Consider the following 19227-nt stretch of genomic DNA (forward strand, 5'->3'; position numbering starts at 1 on the left):
CTCACTTCCTCAGATCAGTGTCAATGTTTCTGTGGGTGAACAGTAAACACACAGCCCCTATTTTAAGTCTGACAGTTTTAGGCCCACCACTTCAACACTACGCTTACTACCCAGGGATTATTACACAACTCATTGGTAATAAAAAACATTTTCAATGTCTTGAACAAGACAACTGGAAGACATTGATGATACAGAGTCAAGAACAATATGTTGAAACTATTTATTTTGTAGAGAAACATCTCTGAGAAAGAATGCAGTGGAATAACAACCCCAAATCTACTTCAAACCACACATAACATTAGTTACGATGCTGGGCTTCAAAACACAAAGAGAAAAGACTAGAGGGATCGGGGTTGAGGTGAGGAGGGTGATTCAGGGGGCAGACTTCTTTGTGGGTTTCTCTTTATGGTCATTATTGTCTGCATCGGAGGAGGAAGAAGACACAAGAGGTGGAATCTTTCTTTGGTTTTATCCTCAGCTGGCGCCTGCTTCGGTTGTTGGTGTCTCAGCCTTTAGCTGCCTTTGTAGACGCCTCTGTCTTTGTAGGGAGGCTCTCTTGAGTTGCAGGGGCTTCGGTCTTCTTTGTGGGGAGACTTTTCTGAGTTGCCGCAGCTTCTGTCTTTTTGGGGACCTCCTTTCCATCAACCTCATCCTTCAGCAAGGCTTTCTTAGGTGGCTGGGGCGGCTCTGATGTGGAGTCAGGGAAGAGGAAGAAGATCTCAGTCTGAACATTCTGTAGGATGTTTTTCAGTTGAGGAATTGAAGTAGCCTTGTGGAACCATCCTAATTGCTAAGCTCACTGTTTCTGTATCTGTGAGCTAAATCAGAATGTGAGCTATTGTGCGATCAGGACGGTTCCACCAGACTCTAATAGAAGTAGACATACAATTTGAATTGGAAATGTATATTGTTTGTGTATTGTTAGCAATGTATAGTATATTGCCATGTTGAAATCAAATTGCACATCCTACTTGAATCAGATGTTTGCATGAATTGAATAGACACCACCTCTGCAACACATCCACATAACATTGGGATCAAATGAATCAATGACTCAATGTCTTACAATCGTACAAGGAACAACTCACAATCAGAATACCATTGTATCTGTCTACAACATGTTAAGAACATTGTCTTTGACATCATGCAGTTATACAGTGACATAGGTAGGTAGTGCAGACAGAGTGATATTAGCCATAACTGAGAATGAACAGCAATCTGGAGTGACATCTTCGATGGACAGTGATATAATGGTATGTTGTATTCCCTGGTGTCTTCTCCCATACATCAGATCAGTTGGTTCAGTAGGGCCGATGTCCAGTACTTACCACAATTCACTGCCTGCTCTAAAGAAAAGTCCATGCTGTTGGGGAAGAGGGTAAATTACACCACTTAACCGGCAACTTGAAATATAATACCAGGTTTACTGCAAATGTGCTACAGACCCTATATAAATTGAATGTTGTTTGATCCTATGTATAGGTACCTCATTATAAGCCATGGTCTAACTGGGAATACTGGCTATGACAACCCACATCAAGTCATGAGTACTGAGCCTCCATTCCCTCTGGGTTTGTGCATCGTTAGCTCACCTGTCATCAGGGGCGATGTCGTGCATTAGGCTGCGGTAGTTCTCGATCTCGGCTTCCAGCTTCATCTTGACGTGAAGCAGCTCCTGGTAGTCATCCACATGCCTCTCCACCTGCGTCCTCACCTGGACCAGCTCTCCCTCCAACTGCAGCAGGATCTTATTGAGGCGAGTCATCTCACGGTTGTACCGCCCATCCATGTCCTTCAGAGATTCCTCGTGGGAGTGGACCTGTGACGGACAAGGAAAGAGACCCATCAATTTGTGAGCAGATGTGACGGACGGGCACAGGGACCAATCAAATCCATTTGAACTCACTATTTTTATTTTCTGACTATAAAGACTGGATGTTGGACTGTTTTGTATTAGTTGTTGTTGTTGTTGATAAATCAAGTTCACATATGTTCCAGGTGGCGACCATGTTGATGACAGGTCATGAAGTTCAGTCTGGTTCGTAATGACAGAGTTCAATGTAATAACCAGGATGGCTGGTTATTGTGTCGACAACACAGCTATGTTACATCCCTATATAGAGGTGTTGCATTCTCTGTAGGTTAAGGGATGTGTGTGTGCATAGTTGACCCCTGTTTAGCATGGTCAGCTTTACCTTGACCCAGTTTACAGTTGACCTACACTCTTAGATAAAAAGGTGCTATTTAGGGTTATTCGGCGGTCCCCATAGGAGACATCTTTGAAGAACTATTTCGGTTGCAGGTAGAACCCTTTTGGTTCCATTTAGAACCCTTTATAAAGAGGGTTCTACATTGACCACAAAATGGTTCTACCTGGAACCAATAATGGTTCTCCTATGGGGATAGCTGAACCCTTTTTTCTAAGCGTGTAGGACAGTCAGTATAAGTTGTGTATGGGGCTTACCGATGTTGGGTATTGTCCGGTGTGTGTGATGTCACTGGTCAAGTGATGTGAGAGAGAGAGAGAGAGAGAGAGAGAGAGAGAGAGAGAGAGAGAGAGAGAGAGAGAGAGAGAGAGAGAGAGAGAGAGAGAGAGAGAGAGAGAGAGAGAGAGAGATGATGCAGGTAGGTATGTTTTACCATGCTCATTGTAGACTGTATGTCTATCTCCAGAAGGTGTCTCTGTCTGCGCAGGTCTTTGAGCTCATTCTTGCCTGAATGCAGAGCCTCATTATTCTCAACCACCTCTACCTTGATGCTGTCAAACTGTCAGAGAGAGAGAGAGAACCGAACTCAAAATCAAAAAAGCACAGTACAACAGCAAGATGCTGACACTAATTGAGGAGTCCATAAACACAAACAACTTTTGGCAAAATTGGAAAAACCAACCAAAAAAAGACAGGAATTAGCAATAGAAAATGGTGACATACAGGTATGTGTAACGGCTAGCTAGTTAGCGGTGGTGCGCGCTAAATAGCGTTTCAATCGGTGACGTCACTTGCTCTGAGACCTTGAAGTAGTGGTTCCCCTTGCTCTGCAAGAGCTGCGGCTTTTGTGGAGCGATGGGTAATGATGCTTCGTGTGTGACTGTTGTTGATGTGTGCAGAGGGTCCCTGGTTCGCGCCCGGGTATGGGCGAGGGGACGGTCTAAAATTATACTGTTACATATGGACAACCCATTTTTCTACAACATCGTTCAAATTCATGCAAATGCAGAGAGAATTCATGAGAATTTGAATGGATTAGAAAAACTTATAAAGGACAATCAAAAATATACGCTTGCTTTATCCACTTCCAAAAACCATTTGATTCTATTTGGCATACAGGACTGTTCTACGAAGTTATTGAAAGTGGTGTAGGGGGTAAAACATTACATAATTAGTTCAATGTATACTGGGTATACATTGAGATTCAAAATTGGCCATTCTATAGAAATCCTCGGCCCCTGGTGTTAGCCTCCACAGCCTTGCCATTGAGAAGGGTAGACCCAGGAAAACCTGGCTCCGTGTAGAGGAAAGGCTGTGCAACCACGGCACCACAGGAGAACCTGAGACAGAGTTGCATTTCCTGACAAATTGTCAAAAAAATATAAAACAATTAGAGAGTGCCCTTTTCCCCAATTTGAAACCCTTATTCAAGGTTTCAAAGACCTCTCTGATGAGAATAGGCTGCCCGTCCTGTTGGGGGAGGACGCAGAGAGCTATGGGTTGGCAGCGCACTACAGTACATTGCTGCCTGCCGTAAGATGAGTCAGTGTCTGACATACCAACATATGCTTATTGTTATTGTAATTGTTCAATGTTGTTAAGGTTATTTTGACCCTTGATTATTGTAGTTACTGCTGTCCCCTTGACAATATTGATTATTATTATTTGAATTATGCTAATATTGTAAATCTTTGGCAATATGTACATTGTTACGTCATGCCAATAAAGGAAATTGAATTAAACTGAATTGAGAGAGAGAGAGAGAGAGAGAGAGAGAGAGAGAGAGAGAGAGAGAGAGAGAGAGAGAGAGAGAGAGAGAGAGAGAGAGAGAGAGAGAGAGAGAGAGATAGATAGAGAGAGATTAATTAATTAAGGAATGAACAAACAAGCGTAGGAATTATATCATTAATGATCAAACAAACTAATATAGTGTGTTTCATTGATAAGGAAGTAAAGCTTCATACCTTGCTCTGGTACCAGTCGTCGGTATCCTTGAGGTTCTTCTTGGCCAGTTTCTCGTACTGGGAGCGGATCTTGTTGAGAGTATCACTCAGGTTGTTGTCCTGGGAGTCAAACTCCACGAGGATGTTGGAGTCCTTGATCTTCTTACGCAGCTCATCAATGTCCTGCATGCAGCAGGGGAGAAAACAGTAGTTATTATGGGCTATTTCAAGTCAAATCTGCTCTAGGATCATCTCTCCCATTCCCAGCTATAAACCTAACCATTATGAGGTAAATCTCAAAACAGTTCCGGGAACAGTGGGTGAATGAGTGTGTGCCCTTACATCCTTATGGTCCTTCTTGAGGAAGGCGAGCTCTTCCTTCACAGACTCGATCTGGCTCTCCAGCTGCATGCGGTTCAGGTTGGTGTCGTCAATCACCTTCTTCAGACCAATCAGGTCCTTCTCCACAGTCTTCCTGGCCTGCTTCTCGTTGTCCAGCCTGCAGAGGAGAGGACAGGAGCATATATCAGTCTCTCTTAGCCCCATACAATGTAAAAAGGCCCATTGGGTTTTAGCAAAGACTGCTATATGTAAATGAGCACCATTTTCATAATTTTTTACATTATAATGTCATAATAATAATAATCCAATAATATACATTTTATTATGTGTATTTTTGTCCTATTTTGTTTTAATGAATTGAAGGTACTACTAAGTACTTTAAATACATCTCCAGGTGATAGCATGTCATGTCTCACTTGTTTTTGAAGTCATCATTGGCCAGTTTGGTGTTGTCAATTTGCAGTAACAAACGTGCATTATCCATGGTCATGTCACGGAGCTGAAACCGAGAGACATGGGCCAGTTATTGAGAATCCAGTAAACACATCAAATGATTCACAGACAGCGATCAAGTGACTATCAGGTGAATAAGCTCAGTTGACATACAGTACTGTACATTGATCATTTAATGGGCAAAAATGCAGAATAAATCAGTCTAATTAATCATATTAAATCATTAACTGAGTGAAAAATCACCTTCTTCCTGAGGTCATTCAATGGTTTCTCAACCACATCCCAGTCGCGGCCGTTGGGGTCTCCTCTCTTGTCCAAGATGTCCTGAATCTGGTCCTCCAGATCTTTGTTGGCTTCCTCCAGGTTCCTCACCCTGCCCAGGTAGCCGGACAGACGCTCGTTGAGACCCTTCATGGTCTTCTTATCATCCGGGGCGGGCCCAGGGGCAGGAGAGACCTCCTTCGAATTCTCCGGGTCAGAGCGCATGGCGTTCCGTAGCCCCTCCAGACTGGCCACAGACACCCTGGAGCCTCTTCCCCCGGCCCCACCGAACATGCTGAAGGCACTGTTCCTAGACATGGCAGTAGTTGGTTGAATGGGTGAGTTGAGAAAGAAAATAGAGAGGCAGTGTAGGACCGATAGTCACCTGTACAAGGAGTGATTGAGAGATGCGAGGGACTGTTGTTATACCACTGCTCAACACCTGAAACCGGCCCCAAAGATACGATTGGCTGTAGTACGTCCAGCACACCCCCGGGCAAACAGGTTTAGAGTAAACATTCAAGTTTTCCTTTGTGACTTTGTTGTTTTTACCAAGAAATTTAGAGTTCCACCTCAGCTGATTGGACAGAGGCGGACACCTGAGTGGTGAGGGTTGGTCCTTGCCCACCTTAAAATCGGGTGGTAACCTGAGAAGAGGTGCCTTTCCCTAAACTCTGAGTCTGATACTTGAGACTCCTTCTCTCTATTCTGACTAGAACACAAAGACAATATGTCCAAACCAGGCGGATACAGCAGCCAGTCCGACACTCCCTCGGGTAACAAGCCCAAAAGCTACCCGAACGTCGCCACTAACAAGGACCTTCTAGAGCCCAACAACCCCAAGGTGGACCCGAAGGACCAGTCAGCCAAGAGCCAGGAGAAGGACCAGATGGTTGGACTCAACGACAAGTTTATAGCGTTCATTGACAAGGTGTGTTATTTTATTATTCTGTTATTATTATTATTGATTGGATTGATCATTTTACAAAATCAATACCTTGATGCAATAGGTCTGTCTAAAGTCTGCTGGTAATAGAGAAACACATGTATGGCAACCCTGAACATAATTATTTCAGCCATATGATATTTGATTTGATGCTTAATTTATGCATTTACTTCCAATTCATCGTGTAATAATTCCATTAGATAGACCCAAAACACATCTTGAGATAAAACAAATGTATATTTCTAATTATCTACAGGCCTACGTTTTTATACATTCTACTTAACTGTCATTATACTTCATTACCACCTTTACATAATTAGAAGCCTACCTTCACTAAAATAAGAGCCTCTATAATCATCCCAGCAGCGGGGTTTATGTAGCCAAAACATCCTACCCAGAGAGAGGTGCTCTAGCAGTCTCATCACCATCACTCACAGCTGTAAAGAAAACCTGTTAGACATAGAGTCTCCTGCTCTCTGCTCCGCGTTCTGAGCCTCCCTCTCTCTCTCCGTCGATCATAGCCGTTGAAAACGCCCTAAGGTGCCACCTTGTGGTCAATAACATAATATTATTTCAAAATTGAATTATTTTTAATCTCTTGCAAATTTTCCAAATCTATTTTCTTATATATATTTTTGTACTTGGATTTAGTCAATATTATATCATATTTTTGTTGGGTGACATTTGTAAGTGTGGGGGCCTATTTGTTGTTATCAGACTATAATGTGAGTATGTTGTAGTGAATCACACATTGGTTCTATATTTAACAGCCATGAGAGTCTGGGTGTAAACCTAATGCATGTTGCTGCCACCCACACAGTGGAAGTATAGCCGTGGGCAGATCTGGTGTTGCCCAGTTAGTGTACTGAGACCCTTCATCACTGAGGCTCCACATATGTGCACATATACGCAAGCACACGCACACACACACACACACACACACAATGGCATCCCACAAGACTAACAGGTTGTAGAGTCACTTTTTCAATATCTGTTCAATTCCTGCTAGCAGAGAAGTGGAGGCTTACAAATCTTAACCCACAATCCCCCAGTGACATGAATAAAAATGGATAGGATCATTTTTTTCCTTCTATAACTCATTGTAGTTTACTCTGACTGGTTTCAGATGCAACAATCTTGATTGAGTTTCTGATCCAATATACTCTCTCTCCCTCTCCCTTTAGGTGCAAAACCTGGAGCAGCAGAACAAGGTCCTGGACACGCGTCTGAAGATCCTGAAGGAGCAGGAGGACTACCAAGGCAACGTGGACGCTGTGGTCCAACAGCTGGCCAACGAGTTGCAGCAGCAGATCCAGAAACTGGCCCGGGACAAACAGAAACTGAAGCAGGAGCTGGCCCACTGCCAGGACGAAGTGGACCAGACACGCAACAAGTCAGTGACTTCACAGAGCCTTCACAGAGCCTTCACAGAGCCTTTCGTAGTTAAGAGTTAATAGAATCAAATAGAACAGAATAGAATGCAATACAATAGAAAATAATACCGTGCAATACAATAGAATGACATTGAATTGGACAACATGCACTGCAAGAGAGAGATCTAAATGATGAATGAATCGACCATTTCAGAAAGCCCTAACAAACCACCCTGTGATTCCTGTGAAGCAGGCCTAGGGAGACAACCAGGACAGTCAATGGTATAATATCAATCAGAGTTTAGATATTGTACAAGTCACCAGGCCTCCAGGAAATGCCACAGTCCACAACAAGAACCTCATCAGTCTAAAGTGACAAACAGCGTTTTCTCACGCTAGGCTACGGAGCATTTTTCCACCTGGGTCCCCAGGCCTCAAGAGTCGGAGGTGCTAATTCTTTATCCTTACATAAGCCTCTGTCCACTGGGTTGAGTTAAGTATATACAGGGGAGCTCTGGTGTGCCCTGCACTATGTCTGTGGGGAGAGGTAAATGTACTGTAGTCAGTGTACACTCCCCAGCCCCTCTACGCCCCTCTACCCCCTAACCATGGGCCTCTGTGTTTACACAGTACCCACAGACATGGCTCTGAGAGTGGAGAAAATGTGGAACCTTTAGGGATCTGGGCCCATTCATCCCATCCATCCTGGGCTCTTACCCAGTCTGGATCAGGTCAACACAAGCATGCTATGCTAGGGTGTCTGTCTGACTTGGGGGGGTGAGAGGGAAACAAAGCTACAGATGGTCTGACAGTAGGATGATAAATTGACATGTGATAGAGGAATTCTAAATTCCTTTATGTTTAATTGTCAAAACCAATTAGCACTCATTTCTAATTCATTAATGAATTGTAAGTTCATTAATTATGCATGAAGTAGATTGAGACCAGTCTTAAAAGCCAAAAGTAACAGCGTTTATTACAAGAGAGTACTGAAGCATACACATTTTTCCACAGGTTATAAACTGAACATGACATCATCAGTTTATCCCCCCTCTCTCCGATTCTCACAAGAGCCTATTGTTAGTGTTAGGTCAGGAAACTCTCCCAGACATTTCTTATCTGTCTGACAAGCCATAGCTTCGCTCCTCCGTTAACTTCCCAAGAAGCCCAGACAATTAATTCATTCTGCTTACATTTTCAGTAACAGCTTAACCAATAACTTTTACTTTTCATACCATAACATAATACTATTAGAATAAATGGTTCTAATCAATAATGTATACATAATTAATCATCTAAACTATAATTTCCTCTAACACATGTCAGTCAAAGGGGTTTGAGGATGCGTGTGGTGTGTCGTGGTGTGGTGTGTCGTGGTGTGTTGTGTCTTGGTTGTGGTGTGTCGTGTCGTGTCGTGGTGTGGTGTGTCGTGCAAGCAGGTGTGTGCGCTCACCTGAGCTCCCATCTCAGTCATAACATACCTGGGTGGCAGGTAGCCTAGACGTTAAGAGCATTGGGCCTGTAACCAAAAGGTTGCTGGTTTGAATCTCCAAGCCAATTAGGTGAAAAATCTGTCTGTGCCCTTGAGCAAGGCACTTAACCCTAATTTCTCCTGTAAGTCGCTCTGGATAAGAGCGTCTGCTAAATGACTCAAATGTAAAATATCAAAACAACAACATCCTCTTCATTATCCACTCTGTGGTCCTCCAGGTACCAGGATGAGATCCAGAAGAAGTCGGATCTGGAGAATGACTTTGTGATCAACAAGAAGGATGTGGATGAGGGCCACCTGGCAGCCGTGGATCTGGCTCTGGAACTGGAGGACCTGATGGGAGAACTGGACTTCCTGAGGCGGGGCTATGAGGAGGTAGGCTGACTGACACACCCATCGGCCAATCAGAGGCTAGGTGGAACCAGAACCATATATAGCTAACATGGCGTCCAGTGTAAAAGTTTGCCAAACTCTCTTTACTGCATGGCGCTGTGTGGAACTATTGCAACTTACACCTACCCAGTGCACAAACCATCTCAAATCTGCCAACTAGGGCAGAGCGAAGGAGGCAGTTACCTGGAATGAGACACAGCCCAGATCTCCTGCTCTTTACCCCTTTTTCTCCCCAATTTCGTGGTATCCAATTGGTAGTTACAGTCTTGTCCCATCGCTGCAACTCCCGTACGGACTCGGGAGAGGCGAAAGTCGAGAGCCCTGTGTCCCCCGACCCTGCCAAGCTGCACTGCTTTTTGACACAATGCCCACTTAACCCGGAAGCCAGCCGCTCCAATGTGTCGAAGGAAACACTGTACACCTGGCGACCGTGACCCCGTGCATTGTGCCCAGCCCGCCACAAGACTTGCTAGTGAGCGATAGGACAAGAACATCCCTGCCAGCCAAACCCTCCCCAAATTGTGCGCCGCCCCATGGCTCTCCCGATCCCGGCCGGCTGCGACAGAGACTGGACTCGAGCCAGGATCTCTAGAGGCACAGCTAGCATTGCAATGCAGTGCCTTAGACCAGTGCGCCACTCTGTAGGCCCAGATCTCCTTGTCTAATGTAGTATTGTTGTCCTGGCTGTGGGGTGACAGGAGCTGAAAGAGCTGGAGTCTCATATCCAGAATGAGACGGTGGTCGTGAAGGAGAGCAACAAGAGATCTCTAGACATGGACGAGATCATCGACAACGTCAAGAAACAGTACGCAGACATGGCCTCCCGTGCCAGAGAGGAGGCAGAGCTGTGGAACCAGAAAAAGGTGAGGATCTTTTATATTTTAGGTCATTTAGCAGACACTCTAATCAAATTGATTTCAAATCAAATCAAATGTATTTATTTATATAGCCCTTCGTACATCAGCTGATATCTCAAAGTGCTGTACAGAAACCCAGCCTAAAACCCCAAACAGCAAGCAATGCAGGTGTAGAAGCACGGTGGCTAGGAAAAACTCCCTAGAAAGGCCAAAACCTAGGAAGAAACCTAGAGAGGAACCAGGCTATGTGGGGTGGCCAGTCCTCTTCTGGCTGTGCCGGGTGGAGATTATAACAGAACATGGCCAAGATGTTCAAATGTTCATAAATGACCAGCATGGTCGAATAATAATAAGGCAGAACAGTTGAAACTGGGGCAGCAGCACGGCCAGGTGGACTGGGGACAGCAAGGAGTCATCATGTCAGGTAGTCCTGGGGCACGGTCCTAAGGGCTCAGGTCCTCCGAAAGAGAGAAAGAAAGAGAGCATTAGAGAGAGTATATGTGGGGTGGCCAGTCCTCTTCTGGCTGTGCCGGGTGGAGATTATAACAGAACATGGCCAAGATGTTCAAATGTTCATAAATGACCAGCATGGTCGAATAATAATAAGGCAGAACAGTTGAAACTGGAGCAGCAGCACGGCCAGGTGGACTGGGGACAGCAAGGAGTCATCATGTCAGGTAGTCCTGGGGCATGGTCCTAGGGCTCAGGTCCTCCGAGAGAGAGAAAGAAAGAGAGAAGGAGAGAATTAGAGAACGCACACTTAGATTCACACAGGACACCGAATAGGACAGGAGAAGTACTCCAGATATAACAAACTGACCCTAGCCCCCCGACACATAAACTACTGCAGCATAAATACTGGAGGCTGAGACAGGAGGGGTCAGGAGACACTGTGGCCCCATCCGAGGACACCCCCGGACAGGGTCAAACAGGAAGGATATAACCCCACCCACTTTGCCAAAGCACAGCCCCCACACCACTAGAGGGATATCTTCAACCACCAACTTAATTCAGAGAGACTTACAGGGTTCAATGCCAAGGTTCAATGCCTTGCTCAAGGGCACATTGACAGATTTTTCACCTGGTCAGCTCTGGGATTTGAACCAGCAACCTTTCGGTAACTGGCCCAACGCTCTCAACCGCTGTGTTGGAGAGTGGTGGCGGGGGTGAGTGGTGAGCGGTGGTGGGGGTGGTGAGTGGTGGTGGGGGTGAGTGGTGAGTGGTGAGGAGTGGTGTGGGTGACTGGTGGTGGGGGTGACTGGTGGTGGGGGTGACTGGTGAGGAGTGGTGTGGGTGACTGGTGGTGGGGGTGACAGGTGGTGGGGGTGACTGGTGGTGGGGGTGACTGGTGAGGAGTGAGTGGTGGTGGTGATGGTGGTGGTGGTGGTGGTGGTGAGTGGTGGGAATAAGTGGTGTGGTGGTGAGGAGTGGGTGGTGGTGGTGGTGAGTGGTGGTTGGGTTGAGTGGTGATTGGGGTGAGTGGTGGTTGGAGTGAGTGGTGGTGGTGGTGATTGGTGGTGGTGGTTGGGGTGAGTGGTGGTGGTGGTGGTGGTGGTGAGTGGTGATTGGGGTGAGTGGTGAGTGGTGGTGGTGGTTGGGTTGAGTGGTGGTGGTGGTGGTGGTGGGTGAGTGGTGATTGGGGTGAGTGGTGGTTGGAGGTGAGTGGTGGTGGTGGTGAGTGGTGGTGGTGGTGGTGGTGGTGGTGGTGGTGGTGGTGGTGGTGGTGGTGGTGGTGGTGGTGGTGAGTGGTGATTGGGGTGAGTGGTGGTTGGGGTGAGTGGTGAGTGGTGGTTGGGGTGAGTGGTGATTGGGGTGAGTGGTGAGTGGTGGTTGGGGTGAGTGGTGGTTGGGGTGAGTGGTGGTGGTGGTGAGGGTGAGTGGTGGTTGGGGTGAGTGGTGAGTAGTGGTGGGGTGAGTGGTGGTTGGGGTGAGTGGTGGTGGTGGGGGTGAGTGGTGGGGTGAGTGGTGGTGGTGAGTGGTGGTGAGTGGTGAGTGGTGAGTGGTGAGTGGTGAGTGGTGGTTGGGGTGAGTGGTGGTGGGGTGAGTGGTGGTGGTGGGGGTGAGTGGTGAGTGGTGAGTGGTGGTTGGGGTGAGTAGTGGTGGGGTGACTAGTGGTGGGGTGAGTGGTGAGTGGTGAGTGGTGGTTGGGGTGAGTAGTGGTGGGGTGGGTGGTGGTGGTGGTGGGGGTGGTGAGTGGTGAGTAGTGGTGGGGTGAGTGGTGGTGGTGGTGAGTGGTGAGTAGTGGTGGGGGTGAGTGGTATCTATTGTCCGTCAAGACTAACTTTTGTGGCCTCCTTGTCTCATCATGGGCCGGGTGCAGTGCGCGCTAACCAAGGTTGCCAAGTGCATTGTGTTTCCTCTGACACATTGGTGCGGCTGGCTTCCAGGTTGGTTGCGCGCTGTGTTAAGAAGCAGTGCGGCTTGGTTTGGTTGTGTATCGGAGGACGCATGACTTTCAACCTTCGTCTCTCCCGAGCCCGTACGGGAGTTGTAGCGATGAGACAAGATAGTAACTACGAAAACAATTGGATACCACAAAATTGGGGAGAAAAAGGGCTAAAATTAAAATAGTAAATTAAAATAATAAGTTTTGTTTTGCAACTTAATCACAGTTACACATCAGAGCCACACACACCAACATTATGTATCACAGTAAATGATGTTGACGATGCAACAAAAGTGATGACTATCTTAAATATATTCACTGATTCCCCTCTATCCTTTCTCCCCTCCCTCCCTCTTTCTCCCCCTCTCTCTCTCCCTCCCTCTCCTCCCCCTCTCAGATGGATGACATAGTGCTGACAGCAGAGCAGTATGAGCAGGATGTACGTAATGTGAAGAAGGAGATTGCTGACATGCTTCGTCTAATACAGAGACTGAAGGCCGAGCTGGAGACCCTCAAGAAGCAGGTGAAACGCTCTTGCACGCACACACACACACACACACACACACACACACACACACACACACACACACACACACACACACACACACACACACACACACACACACACACACACACACACACACACACACACACACACACACACACACACACACACACACACTGTTTCCTATATTTCTATATCCTTCTCCACTTCTGTTATCCCTCTGACCCTCTCCCCCCTCGCTCTGACCCTCTCCCCCCTCCCTCTGACCCTCTCCCCGCCTCCCTTTGACCCTCTCCCTCTGACCCTCTCCCCCTCCATTTGACCCTCTCCCTCTGACCCTCTCCCCCTCCCTCTGACCCTCTCCCTCTGACCCTCTCCCCCCCTCCCTCTGACCCTCTCCCTCTGACCTTCTGACCCTCTGACCCTCTCCCTCTGACCCTCTCCCCCTCTCCCTCTGACCCTCTCCCCTCTGACCCTCTCCCTCTGACCCTCTCTCCCCTCTCCCTGACCCTCTGACCCTCTCCCTCTGACCTTCTGACCCTCTGACCCTCTCCCTCTGACCCTCTCCCTCTGACCCTCTCCCCCCTCTCCCTCTGACCCTCTCCCCCCTCTCCCTCTGACCTTCTGACCCTCTGACCCTCTCCCCTCTCCCCCCCCTCCCTCTGACCCTCTCCCTCTGACCCTCTCCCTCTGACCCTCTCCCTCTGACCCTCTCCCCCTCCCTCTGACCCTCTCCCTCTGACCTTCTGACCCTCTCCCCTCTCCCTCTGACCCTCCCTCCCCTCTCCCTCTGACCTTCTGACCCTCTGACCCTCTCTCCCTCTCCCCCCTCCCTCTGACCCTCTCCCTCTGACCCTCTCCCCCCTCTCCTCTGACCCTCTCCCTCTGACCTTCTGACCCTCTGACCCTCTCCCTCTGACCTTCTGACCCTCTGACCCTCTCCCCTCTCCCTCTGACCCTCTCCCTCTGACCCTCTCCCCGCCTCCCTTTGACCCTCTCCCTCTGACCCTCTCCCCCTATGCCCTTTTGGCCTCTTCCCCCCCTCCCTTTACCCCTCTCTCTCCCACTCACCCTCCCCACCCCCTCTCTCTGACCCTCTCCCTCTGACCCTCTCCCTCCGACCCTTTCCCTCTGACCCTCCCTCCCTCTCTTCCCCTGTTCAGAAAATGGTTGTTGAGAAGGACATTGAGGATGTGGAGGTGGATGGGCAGAATGCGTTGGAGCAGGCCAGGGATAATATTGTTGCGCTGGAAGACGCTCTCCGCAGGGCCAAGCAGGACATGGCCCGTCAGGTCAGGGAGTACCAGGAACTGATGAACCTCAAACTGGCCCTGGACATTGAGATCGCCACCTACAGGAAGCTACTGGAGGGAGAGGAGATTAGGTGAGTGGCACAGTGGAGCGGTGGGAACCGGGGGAGGGAGGGAGGTGTGTGTGTGTGTGTGTGTGTGTGTGTGTGTGTGTGTGTGTGTGTGTGTGTGTGTGTGTGTGTGTGTGTGTGTGTGTGTGTGTGTGTGTGTGTGTGTGTGTGTGTGTGTGTGTGTGTGTGTGTGTGTGTGTGTGTGTGTGTGTGTGTGTGTGTGTGAGAGAGAGAGTGATATCCTGCCTATACTTAGCCCGTATTCTCTCTGTCCTTTCAGAATGAATGACCACATACGTCATCAAGGTAAGAGCTCTTCTTATTCCCTCCAGTGATTCACTCTCTTCTTCATTAGTTTATTTAACCTTAGAGCCTCTAGGTAGCATCTACATGATACTTTCCTCTTCCGAGTAGCAGTGGTGGAAAAAGTTCCACATTTTCATACTTGAGTCAAAGTAAAGATACCTTAAAAGAAAAGAACTAAAGTAAAAGTAAAGGTCCCCCAGTAAAACACTACTTGAGTAAAAATGTTAAAGTATTTGGTTTTAAATGTACTTAAGTATCAATAGTAAAAGTATAAATCATTTAAAATTCCTTATATTAAGCAAACCAGACAACATGATTTTCTTGTTTTTAAAATGTACGGATAGCCAGACACACAATCCAACACTCAGACATCATTTACAAACAAAGCATTTGTGTTTAGTGAGTCCTCCAGATCAGAGGCAGTAGGGATGACCAGGGATGTTCTCTGTTTAGTGAGTCCTCCAGATCAGAGGCAGTAGGGAGGACCAGGGATGTTCTCTGTTTAGTGAGTCCTCCAGATCAGAGGCAGTAGGGATGACCAGGGATGTTCTCTTGTTAAGTGCGTGAATTAGACAATTTTCCTGTCCTGCTAAGCATTAAACACGTAACAAGTACTTTTGGGTGTCAGGGAAAATGTAAGGAGTAAAAAGTACATTATTTTCTTTAGGAATGTAGTTAAGTAAATGTAAAAGTTGTAAAAAAAAATAGAAATAGTAAAGTACAGATACCCCAAACAACTAATTAAGTAGTACTTAGAAGGATTTTTACTTAAGTACTTCACACCACTGCCGAGTAGTTCTTTCCCATCCTCAGTAAATGTGTAGAAGGGTGAGTAAGAGAAAGATCTGATAGGAAGGACCTGTGTTGTGTCATGATCTGTGTGTCCAACTAAAATCAAATCATATCTCTTTTGCTCAGATTACTAAAACAAATCGACCAATCCCAGTTCTTGCTTGCACGCAGACATTGATTTGCCTTCGAAGACTCTGAAGCCCCTCCCATTAGATGCCGGTGGCCCCCCAACCAGCCCCAGGAAGCGTCTGCTGATCAGAATTGAGGTGGAGGCGGGCAGGGTCATGTCCAAGAGCTTACACTACTCCGACAATTAACCAAGCCCACCGTCACTCTGCTGTCGCTATAGTAACACGGTGTTGTACCACTTTCTCTCTCTCTCTCTCTTTTCCATCTAGAAACATTGCTGAGTCTTTTGTTTTACATTAAGGTCATTGTTTAATAAGCTACGGTGTTAAACTTACACACTTTGTTTTCAACTGCAGTTTGAAGACCATTTGCGACAGTAACAGGAGCTCTTACAAAATGTGTCCTGTGCTCTTTTTCATTACGTTTGTGGTGGGAGAATTTATCTGTGCTCTCTTGTGCTCATGTGACTGGGAAGGCCATGTCCTCCAAAGCTCGAATGTCACTGAACCAGGTCCAAAATAAAAAGACAAAATATTAAGGAACCAAATATGTGTATGGTTTGTTTAAGGAGTCTGTCTGTCACCCAATACAACTCAGCCCTGAACGCAAGGAATACATGGGCCTATTGTCACCACACAGACAGAGATACACTTCCTAAAACCCCGGGACCACCACTGTTGTCATATACATGGGCCTATTGTCACCACACAGACAGAGATACACTTCCTAGAACCCCGGGACCAGCACTGTTGTCATATACATGGGCCTATTGTCACCACACAGACAGGGTAGTGGGTTCGATTCCCGGGACCACCCATACATAGAATGTATGCACACATGACTGTAAGTCGCTTTGGATAAAAGCGTCTGCTAAATGGCATATATTATTATTATTATTATTATATTATTATACTTCCTAGAACCCCGGGACCAGCACTGTTGTCATATGCATGGGCCTATTGTCACCACACAGACAGAGATACACTTCCTAGAACCCCGGGACCACCACTGTCGTCATATACATGGGCCTATTGTCACCACACAGACAGAGATACACTTCCTAGAACCCCGGAACCACCACTGTTGTCATATACATGGGCCTATTGTCACCACACAGACAGAGATACACTTCCTAGAACCCCGGGACCAGCACTGTCGTCATATCAGTACTTACATTCAGTATCTCCTTTTGATGAAAACAACTGTCTAATTGAGAGAGATACAGAACGACCGACCGAGAGAGAGAGAGAGAGAGAGAGAGAGAGAGAGAGAGAGAGAGAGAGAGAGAGAGAGAGAGAGAGAGAGAGAGAGACACACAGAGAGAGAGACACACAGAGAGAGAGACACACACAGAGAGAGAGAGAGCGACACAGAGAGAGAGCGACACACAGACAGCGACACACAGAGAGCGACACACTGCTCGGTCACTTACCATATTTCACGCCATCACTCCTCCCTCTCTCGCACACACACTCAGACAAATGCAACACACACACACACAGTATCACAGTATTGTACATAAAAAAATCTGACCCCATGTTAATAATCTGTCTCTCTCAACCTCATGTAAAAATTCAGACCTTTTCTAGTTACACATGGCTGGCTCTTACCCGGACTCTCTCTCACGCTCTAGTCTAGTTGAAAAGATGTTTACACGTCAAATAGTTAGTGTGAATAGTCACACTAAAGTTCTCTTGTTTTCCCCATATGCACAAGTTATAGTTTCAACAAAGACATAGAAAATGTATACTTGATTTGCCGAGTAGGCAATAAAGTAGCGTTATAAACTTTGCACATTAAACTGTGAATATGACCAACCCTGTTTGAGGGCTATTAGAAATCAGTAGATAAAACAGTCTTCCTTCAAGGATTCTTAGCACACTGATACAGACTTACAAATAGGTAGACAATGAAAGAACCATTCTTGTTTTCACTTCAATTTTGGAAAGATTATTATCTTCCCAGATATGGTGTAACCTAAAGAACTTCAGTTCCGGTCTGGCTCTTTTCAAATGTGATCTAAATATTAGAATCTCAGGGGTCTAATCACTCCCATGTGTTCCGGATGTATTTTGGACTGTGGAGGAGGACAGAGCACACCCCTCTCTCCCCTGTTCAGAGCACATACCAGCACCAGATAAAGACTATGGAGGGAGAGAAAGTGTGTGAGAGAGAGAGAAAGTGTGTGAGAGAGAGAGAAAGAGAGAGTGAGAAAGGAGACAGATATGGGAAAGAGAGAGAGACAGATAGGTAGAGGAGGGATGGAGAGAGAGAGAGAGAGAGAGAGAGAGAGAGAGACAGATAGGTAGAGGAGGTAGAGGAGGGATGGAGGGAGAGAGAGAGAGAGAGAGAGAGAGAGAGAGAGAGAGAGAGAGACAGATAGGTAGAGGAGGGATGGAGGGAGAGAGAGAGAGAGAGAGAGAGAGAGAGAGAGAGAGAGAGAGAGAGAGAGAGAGAGAGAGAGAGAGAGAGAGAGAGAGAGAGAGAGAGACAGATAGGTAGAAGAGGGATGGAGGGAGAGAGAGAGAGAGGGAGAGAGAGATAAAGATGGGTAAAGGAGGTATGGAGGGAGAGAGAGAGAGAGGGAGAGAGAGACAGATAGGTAGAGGGAGAGAGAGAGAGAGAGGGAGAGAGAGACACACACAGAGAGAGACACACAGAAGCGACACACTGACTTACAGACAGACCTTTTCTAGTTACACTGGCTCAAATCTCTCTCAGTCTAGTGTGAAAAGATGTTTTACACGTCAGATAGGTAGAGGGAGAGAGAGAGAGAGAGGGAGAGAGAGACAGATAGGTAGAGGGAGAGAGAGAGAGAGACAGATAGGTAGAGAGAGGGATGGAGGGAGAGAGAGAGAGAGAGACAGAGACAGAGAGAGAGAGAGAGAGAGAGAGAGAGAGAGAGAGAGAGAGAGAGAGGGAGAGACAGATAGGTAGAGAGAGGGATGGAGGGAGAGAGAGAGAGAGAGACAGAGACAGAGACAGAGACAGAGAGAGAGAGAGAGAGAGAGAGAGAGAGAGGGAGAGAGAGACAGATAGGTAGAGAGAGGGATGGAGGGAGAGAGAGAGAGAGACAGATAGGTAGAGAGAGGGATGGAGGGAGAGAGAGAGAGAGAGACAGATAGGTAGAGGAGGGATGGAGGGAGAGAGAGAGAGAGACAGATAGGTAGAGGAGGGATGGAGGGAGAGAGAGAGAGAGAGAGAGAGAGAGAGAGAGAGAGAGAGAGAGAGAGAGAGAGAGAGAGAGAGAGAGGGAGAGAGACAGATAGGTAGAGGAGGGATGGAGGGAGAGAGAGAGAGAGAGAGGGAGAGAGAGAGAGAGAGACAGATAGGTAGAGGATGGATGGAGGGAGAGAGAGAGAGAGGGAGAGAGAGATAAAGATGGGTAAAGGAGGTATGGAGGGAGAGAGAGAGAGGGAGAGAGAGATAAAGATAGGTAGAGGGAGAGAGAGAGAGAGAGGGAGAGAGAGACAGATAGGTAG

General features: G+C 47.0%; 2 protein-coding genes across 8 annotated transcripts; one reads left to right on the forward strand and one right to left on the reverse strand.

The window, feature by feature from the left end:
• Positions 1-204: 204 nt before the first annotated feature.
• zgc:92380 (uncharacterized protein LOC445086 homolog) lies at positions 205-6645 on the reverse strand. 6 transcript variants are annotated; one of them, XM_046322863.1, is made up of 9 exons: positions 6481-6645; positions 5189-5516; positions 4909-4991; positions 4493-4649; positions 4172-4333; positions 2641-2766; positions 1593-1819; positions 1329-1363; positions 217-687 (listed from the first exon to the last, which is right to left on the reverse strand). In XM_046322863.1, exons 2-9 carry the CDS (start codon positions 5498-5500, stop codon positions 506-508), a joined length of 1284 nt encoding a protein of 427 aa, XP_046178819.1. In that variant the 5' UTR covers positions 5501-5516; positions 6481-6645; the 3' UTR covers positions 217-505. The 6 variants fall into 6 exon arrangements, with proteins under 6 accessions (XP_046178816.1, XP_046178819.1, XP_046178817.1 ...); XM_046322861.1 differs by having other exon boundaries at positions 5189-5591; XM_046322862.1 differs by having other exon boundaries at positions 5189-5591; positions 6547-6622.
• Positions 5832-16279, forward strand: LOC124010442 (intermediate filament protein ON3-like). 2 transcript variants are annotated; one of them, XM_046322867.1, is made up of 8 exons: positions 5832-6137; positions 7337-7545; positions 9236-9392; positions 10109-10273; positions 13051-13176; positions 14322-14542; positions 14799-14824; positions 15788-16279. In XM_046322867.1, exons 1-8 carry the CDS (start codon positions 5937-5939, stop codon positions 15931-15933), a joined length of 1251 nt encoding a protein of 416 aa, XP_046178823.1. In that variant the 5' UTR covers positions 5832-5936; the 3' UTR covers positions 15934-16279. The 2 variants fall into 2 exon arrangements, with proteins under 2 accessions (XP_046178823.1, XP_046178824.1); XM_046322868.1 differs by having other exon boundaries at positions 5838-6137; positions 15743-15929.
• The last annotated feature ends 2948 nt before the right edge of the window (positions 16280-19227 follow it).

This window comes from Oncorhynchus gorbuscha, linkage group LG23 (genome assembly GCF_021184085.1).
Source record: "Oncorhynchus gorbuscha isolate QuinsamMale2020 ecotype Even-year linkage group LG23, OgorEven_v1.0, whole genome shotgun sequence".
In the NCBI taxonomy this organism is placed as follows: domain Eukaryota; kingdom Metazoa; phylum Chordata; class Actinopteri; order Salmoniformes; family Salmonidae; genus Oncorhynchus; species Oncorhynchus gorbuscha.

Excerpts from the sequence above, each read along its gene's own strand:
- zgc:92380 (XM_046322860.1), bottom strand. The coding sequence starts at position 5,524 with ATGTCTAGGAACAGTGCCTTCAGCATGTTCGGTGGGGCCGGGGGAAGA. Across the intron at positions 4,650-4,908 it reads AATGATGACTTCAAAAACAA|GCTGGACAACGAGAAGCAGG; the intron begins GTGAGACATGAC and ends TCTCCTCTGCAG. Across the intron at positions 688-1,328 it reads AGAGCAGGCAGTGAATTGTG|AGCCGCCCCAGCCACCTAAG; the intron begins GTAAGTACTGGA and ends ACTCCACATCAG.
- LOC124010442 (XM_046322867.1), top strand. The coding sequence starts at position 5,937 with ATGTCCAAACCAGGCGGATACAGCAGCCAGTCCGACACTCCCTCGGGT. Across the intron at positions 13,177-14,321 it reads TGGAGACCCTCAAGAAGCAG|AAAATGGTTGTTGAGAAGGA; the intron begins GTGAAACGCTCT and ends TCCCCTGTTCAG. Across the intron at positions 14,825-15,787 it reads TGACCACATACGTCATCAAG|ACATTGATTTGCCTTCGAAG; the intron begins GTAAGAGCTCTT and ends GCTTGCACGCAG.